Source organism: Cornus florida, unplaced genomic scaffold, assembly GCF_030987335.1.
Source record: "Cornus florida cultivar Cherokee Brave unplaced genomic scaffold, ASM3098733v1 CherokeeBrave_3.0.0_Hap2_Chr03, whole genome shotgun sequence".
Lineage (NCBI taxonomy): Eukaryota > Viridiplantae > Streptophyta > Magnoliopsida > Cornales > Cornaceae > Cornus > Cornus florida.
Window position 1 is genome coordinate 68,337,585 of NW_026775573.1, and position 7,519 is coordinate 68,345,103.

Consider the following 7,519-nt stretch of genomic DNA (forward strand, 5'->3'; position numbering starts at 1 on the left):
CAGCAATAATTGGTTTTTGGTAGAACGATTGGGTGTGAGCCTGAGTCAAAGTTCATTGTATTTTGTTTCAAACATATTGGATCATTTTGCTCTAGACTGCACAATACACGAGGTTTTTCCTACAACGATTGGTCTCTTTTGCCAATCGGAATTTCCTCGCTAAAAATTCTAGTGTCATCTCTTAAACTTTATTTGTTTTACATGCTTTTATTCTGCATGTGATTGTTTAATTATTTGTTAATATAAGTAAAGCTAATTGAAAAGAAAGGTGCATGATTATATCCTCCCTAAATAAAAACTTTAACTTTTCACAATTTATTTCGCTGCACGACTCATACTAACCTACCATAATTTTTACTTCTTATTAATTGTGATCTAAACAAAACAACCATCATTGTGGACTTTTTATTTTTCATTTCACATGGCATTAGACATTTTAACACAAATTTCACCAAATCCACATTAGTTTATTGGATTAAATATTTAGAAGAAAAAATAAAAAATCAAAGTCATTGACCCAAAGCATTGGGAAATAAAAATTGTAAATAAAAAAGATTTGTCACGATGATCTGAGTTCAGGTTACGAGCCTGTCAAAGTCATCTATGTTTCTTGGACTGACCAAATATTGAATAAACCTAATTATGTGCTTTTAAGTGTGTCTAAATATTGTTTTCACAAAATTAGTTGAAGGTCAAACGGTCTACATATAATTAACAAACTATCACAGTCTCCTCAAGCTGTTCATTGAATAAAATTCAAACATTATCAGAACATAGTACTAAATTTTAAAGGCTAAACCAAACAGATCCTTGCTGGGAAATCTCACTCGATTACTAAAACCCTAATCCCAACAGAGACTATGCTTATATAAAGCTTTATTCGCACAATATTTATTGTGTTCATCATCCTTTGAACACTATGAAACACTTCATATGCAAATCAAGGATAGGCCTCAATGACAGACTGAACAGCTTGAATGCGATTCAAAGTGTATCGGCTGAAGCCAGCTTTGCCTAGAATGTATGCCCACTCTTTCAGAGTCCTCTCTTTTCCAGTTTTTGTTTGAGCCATCATCACCATGTCCAGCATCAACCTCACATACTTGAGCTTGTCTCCTTCCCCTTCTTCGATCACGGCTTCTACGATAATCACCTTCCCTTTGTCCTCTGGAATGGCTTCTCTGCATTTTTTTAGGATTTGGATGCACTCGTCGTCACCCCAGTCATGCAGAACCCACTACAATTCCAAAAATATATATGTATAGGCACGTATGTATTAGAAATGTGTTCAATATATATTAATTATTGCTTCTACACAGGAGCTATCCGTCTCCAACAGTCTACATAATGATGGCGTAAGTTAGGTTAGAACCTTCATTTGGTCAGTGTGTCTAAGCAAAATTCTAAAGTAAAGTTTGAATTTCAATGAAGTGCTACTGATGACTTGAGGAAATTGATACATGTTTTGACTAATATTTATACCCTACTTACATTTCAAATCTTTTAGACATAATAATAATAATAATAATAATAGAACACAAAACCAACAAAAAATATATAATTATAAAAATATATTATTATATATCCAAAAAAAATTGATTTCTTTATTTTATTTACATTATCACAAGTGTAATCACCTCAGAAAGTGTAGGCCGGTTTTCTGATTATCTTTCAAAACTTTAGTACGGAGTTTTATTTTAGTGCAAGCATAGTTTATTATATGACAAGTAGTTTTATTGACACGTAATTGAAGGGCAATGATTTATGATAACATTGTGTACTCAATTTTAAAAGGACTAGCCCTTTTACCTAAAAAAAAAAAAAAAAAAAAAAAAAATTTAAAAAGACTTATATGAAAATGTGACGTGGCTCTCCTGAGCCGACACTTCACGAACACTTTGCTGATACTTTTTAAGTATTTTTAACATAAGTTTACACAGTAATTTTGAAAATAATATGAATATTATGATGATAAAGTAGTGAAATAATGGTATATATGATACAAAAATTATTACAATAATGACATAAATTTATTTTGGATTTAATTCAATTCGGAGCAATTCTTAATTATAAATAAATTAAAGTTTTATAATGCTATTATTGAATAGATGTATAAAAATAAAAATTTATATTTATACTTGGCGGTGTCCACGCCGTACGTACCCTTATCTTACTTTTTAAAAATTTGACATGTCAATATGTCTTTATCATATTGTGTCCTTGTTATATAAGTTTTGATGATTATAATTAAAGCCCCTTGAATTCAGTTAGTTTTAATGTGGATAAAAGGGTTATTAATGGGCCAGTGGCTTAGCGATATCGGCCTCTTACTTTTTAAAGAAAGATCAAGAATTCAAATTTTAAAAACGACATGTGTGTGTAAATAATAAACAAAAAAAGAGTTTGATTTGAAAGTGGAAGGGACTGGGGTTTAGTGGATTATTATTATTATTTTTTTTTATTTTCTTTTCGTGTGCATGCAGAAGTTGCTGTTTGTGTTGGGTAAGATGGTTTTGAGACCAGTTAGTAACGATGGGGACTTGACACCTAACCAGTCAAATAGGCTTGTTAAAAAGTCATGTTTTTTATTTTGTCGCCCAGCTTGTAGTTTAAATTCTTAAACAATTCTAACCATGCGCAGACTGTTTCATATATGCCAATATAAGACACGTCGGCTCATGGATTCTAAATAATCATGATACTTAAAAAAAAATTAGAACATATTTAGTTTAGAACTCTAAAAATAATTTTTAAGAATTTAGAGCAGAAATTAATTTTAAGAGAAAAATAAAAGCCAGTTAAATTTAATTTATAACTCTAAAAATAGTTCTTAATAATTTAGAACAAAAAATAATTTTAAGAGAAAAATAAAAGACTATTAAATAAACACTTGTTTTTATAACTGTCTAAATTTAAACAAAAAGTATACCATAGAGGAAGAGGATCAAGAGAGAAATTAATAATGTTAACATTAATACAAACCATGAGGAAAGCAGCATCCGCTTTGGGAACCTTATCAAACATGTCTCCCCCAACATGCTCAATGCCAACACAGTTTGGAGCAGCAGAGACAACATGAGGAAGATCAAAGTTAATGCCTTGAATCCATGGGAAGGCTTTAACCAACATGCTCAGAGTAGTGCCATTTCCACCACCCACGTCCACCAAAACGTTCAGCCCACCAAAGAGCTCCGAACAGCCCTCAATTACCGCCGGCACAACCACCCTAGCATCACAAGCCATACCATCATCAATAAGCTTCATCTGGGCGGGATTTTTAGCTGCGTAGCTCCATATGTCCTCACCATGGGCGAGCTCAAATGCTGAAGTATCAATGGATAGAACACGAGCACTTAGACTATGCCACGACTCAACCACCGCCGGACTGCTCCCTAGCAGCAAAAGATCGGCCAAGCTGTTTTTACCATGTCTCATTAGCAGCCGGGACAACGGTGTTTGAGCATAGCCAATGATACCTTGGCTTGTGGAGTCTTCCTTAAACACGCGCTGGTGCACCAAGAACCTCATGACACGGTAGAGGGCGGATGGGGAGGGGCAGCCAAGGGCGGACGAAAGCTCGGAGAGTGTCATGGGACCTCCGTGGCTTTCCAGGACCTCAGCTATGCCAAGCTCAATGGCACACTTCACCACTGCCACATCTACAAACCCAAACATATATTTCCATATGTCCACTTGGGCTTGTGCTGCTTCTTCCTCTCTACTGGTTATTTCTCTTCTTCCTTCTCCTTCCATCGATCTCTCTCTCTTTCACACAAACAATGAAGTGAATCTAAACTTTAATTATATGTCTTGTATTGTAGCATAGCTTCAATTATATATGGAGAAATGAATGAGCGCATAGACGGTGAGGACGTACTCTATAAGTAACTCCATAGGATAGATTTGTTTTAGAGGGCTTTGATTTCTTAGACATGACTCCATTGGTGACGGCTCTATAATTTATTTAATGGATAGATTTGTTTCCGAGGACTTGGTCTAATTTGACATGGCTCCATTAGAGGTTTTTGATTGATTTGACATGAGTGGATTTAGAATTTGACATGGTAACAATGTTGCCGACACCATGTCATATTATTCGTGTTTAAATATTCATATTTCTATTGAGATTGGAACACCCTATCTCTAGGCTTGTACCAAACAACTAATAGACCTATTACTCACATGGTAGCATGCAATCTGAATTTGACATTGTCTCCTATGACCACCAAAGGAAACACTAGAACTATAGAAGTGTAATCCAAATTTGATACTGCCTCGTATGTCCATGATGTAAGATAATAAAATAAAGGAAGCAAATAGTGAATATGGGGAGAGGTAATAATTGAGAAAAACTTGTGTGCATGTATTAAGTAGTGTAATATATATATATATATATACATACATATTATAATATATATGTAAGTGGTGTGTAACAGTGAGGGGTGGCTAAAAAAAAAAAAATTTACAGTGAGGGAAGAACACGTAGAGTCGTCCAAATGTTAGGCAAAAGAAAAAGAAAAGAGGAAAAGAAATGTGTCGTGTGGCAGAGAAAGTGAAATGTAAGAAATCATGTTGTAAGATTGAGACGGTGAATGTAAGAAGTAGTGTAATAGTATATATTATAATATGTAAGTGTTGTGTAACAGTGAGGGGTGGCTAAAAAAAAATTACAGTGAGGGGGAACACGCAAGGAGTCCAAATGTTAGGCGAAAGAAAAAGAATAGAGGAAAAGAAATGTGTTGTGTGGCAGAGAAAGTGAAATGTAAAAAAATCATGCTGTAAGATTGATACGGTGAAGCAACAATGTCACAAACACCCGCGAATGTATGGACAAGTATGTATGTTGAATTGAAGAGTGAAGAATCACATCTGGAAATGATATTTGAGTGAATTTATAACTCTTTTAGGATGTTATGTCACGATTCAAGGATCGGAGTCATGAACAGATATGAAAATGAATCGGACTCTTATTTAGACAAAAAAGTTAAATTTGAAATAAAATAATCATTCCAAAACTGTGAGAGAGTGAGTTGACTCAAAATTAGTCAAATGGGGTTAATCCAAATTATTTTAAACATTTAAAAAATTTCATAGGATTCTCGTTGCTAGAACAAATGTTTTCCTACAAAAAGACATCCTTGGCTTTTAAGATTTCATGACACTACTTCATGACAATATCTTTTAGTGTGAATTTTGAAATTATATTGATATTACTAAAAAGTTGACTTTAAGACCGTCAGTTTGGATAAAAATGTGACCCATTTAAATTTAAAACAAACAAATTACAACCGTTTGAAGTTAAGGTGACGGAACAGTGGCTAGGTCAAACTGAGCAACAGGTTCTGCAAGGACACTAGTCCAATTTTCAGAACCTAAAATGCAGAGCCACGGTTCGCTTGACTAGTCCACCAAAATGGGCTCTTAATGTCCATTTTTGTATTCATGGGCAACACCTTAGTCCCATGTGTTAGGATTTATATGCTCTGGTATAGCAAATTCCTATCTGAATTATAATGACATATGTTCCTGACGTTTCTGAAATATTTATACTTTATACAATTGGTGAATTCAATGTATTATGTTTCGATTCATTATAGAATTGATAGTGTCCACTTGATTACAAGAGATATTTATATATGTATGTGATGGCGATCAATATATGAATATAAATAGTAATCATAAATTGTTCATAGTTAGTAATTATGGATGGACTTATAATTAATTAAGACTTAAACTGGATCCGCGTTAGGTTGAGATATATTGCGAGAACCGTCGTATATAATTGCTCCTTATCACCGTCAAGGCATTTGACTATTAAGTATGAGAAAAGTATAGAATTTTTTATTAATTAATAATTACTTTGATTTATTAGGCGGATTTTTCGGGATCCTTAGACCGACACTTTGGGTAGTTATGTAATTAATAGTTAAAGGGTTATATTTTCAATATTTGCATCATTGCTACTTGTATTTATTTTGTATTAATTATGGTTGATCACGAAATAAATTCGAAGGCTTTCGTGTGTTTTTAGACAAAATGATTTATTATAAATTTATTTATTTAAATTATTATTTTTGTCAAACAAATGTTTTATTGTGATCGAGCCAGAAATAATCAAAGGTACCAAAATAAATATATTAATTAAGTAGTCGGATTGATAGCTTTATTTATCCGATAACTAATTATGTATAAAGTGGTTAAAGTGCGATATTGACTTAGAGGTTATTTATTATTTAATTGGAGTTCAATTAATTTTTTGTAGTGGAGTAGAAATTAATTTATGAATTAATTGAATTGGGTCTATGGACCGGGCCAATTATTAATTCATTGTAACCAATAAAATAACAGGCCCAATGGATTCTCACTCATAGCCCAACTTGATATTGGAATCCTATTAGATTTGAGACATGTGAATTAGAGATTGAGAAGGATTTATTGTTTCATTTTCTTTATCTTTATGTTTTCTATAAATATATATGGTCTATGTATATTTTAGGGGTGATTTTTGGAAGAAGGAAAAATTATGTTCTCATCTAATGGAGGCTCCCACAAGCCTAATTTTTCAAGGTCATTCATGGAGGCTTATGAGTGATTCTTAAAGGCAAAACAATTACCAATAAGATGGAGATCCAAGGAGAAGGCATCTTACTAAGGGATCTACAATAAGTGAGAACATTCACTTTAGAGGAAAGATTTAAAGGTTTACTCAGACCTTTGATGTAAGTATTCAATCTAGTTTTATTGAATGAGACATCATATTTTATTTTTGCATAAAACTTGTCTTTATGTGATGAATCAAGATCCCTCAAAAAAGTTTTTAAAACTAGCACGTTTCCCAACACCATGTAAGGTCACCAAAAGTGTCTACCTGTAATAAATCATTTTTATGCAAAAACTCCAAAACACTTGACATACATATGCACATAAATTAGCCCCAAAACGATTATATTTGTCACGACCCAAAATCGGAGTCCGGGTTGTGAACCTACAATTGCACACTGTAGAGAATGTACGGTCCCGACACACCATCCAAAGGTTATATTCATGTGGAATTGTAAAACATGAAATCAAATAAAAGAAGGAAGCGCTAACCATGCATAAAGTCCTTATAGTCCACTGTTACATGCCTTAACAACACATGACTGCGAATACGGTTCATAATATACATGCTTATTCATTAATTATAAAATTACATTTACATAAAAGAAATGTCACAAAAAATACTCCAAATCCATTTAAGTTTGTGGAGGGACGTCCTCAATAACATCTTTTCCATGACCTGAAAAAATTATAATAAGGATGAAGTGAGCACAACAGCTAAGTAGGAGTTGCCTAAACCACACTCCTTAATGCTTCCGTGAATTCACACAAAGAATAGCTATAAGTAGATGGGTCATGCTTGCCTGGGAAAAATAACTAAAATGTAATGAAATGCAATGCAATGAAATGCAATGTCACTCCCCGTTTTATATATAAAATTCTCTTCCGACACTTGATAAGTGCTGAAAAGTGCGCATTT

General features: G+C 33.3%; 1 protein-coding gene across 1 annotated transcript; it reads right to left on the reverse strand.

The window, feature by feature from the left end:
* Positions 1 to 711: 711 nt before the first annotated feature.
* Positions 712 to 3,772, reverse strand: LOC132298820 (acetylserotonin O-methyltransferase-like). Its single transcript, XM_059795169.1, has 2 exons — positions 2,983 to 3,772; positions 712 to 1,237 (listed from the first exon to the last, which is right to left on the reverse strand). The coding sequence occupies exons 1-2, from the start codon at positions 3,751 to 3,753 to the stop codon at positions 941 to 943; spliced, it is 1,068 nt and encodes a 355-aa protein (XP_059651152.1). The 5' UTR covers positions 3,754 to 3,772; the 3' UTR covers positions 712 to 940.
* Between the last annotated feature and the right edge of the window lie 3,747 nt (positions 3,773 to 7,519).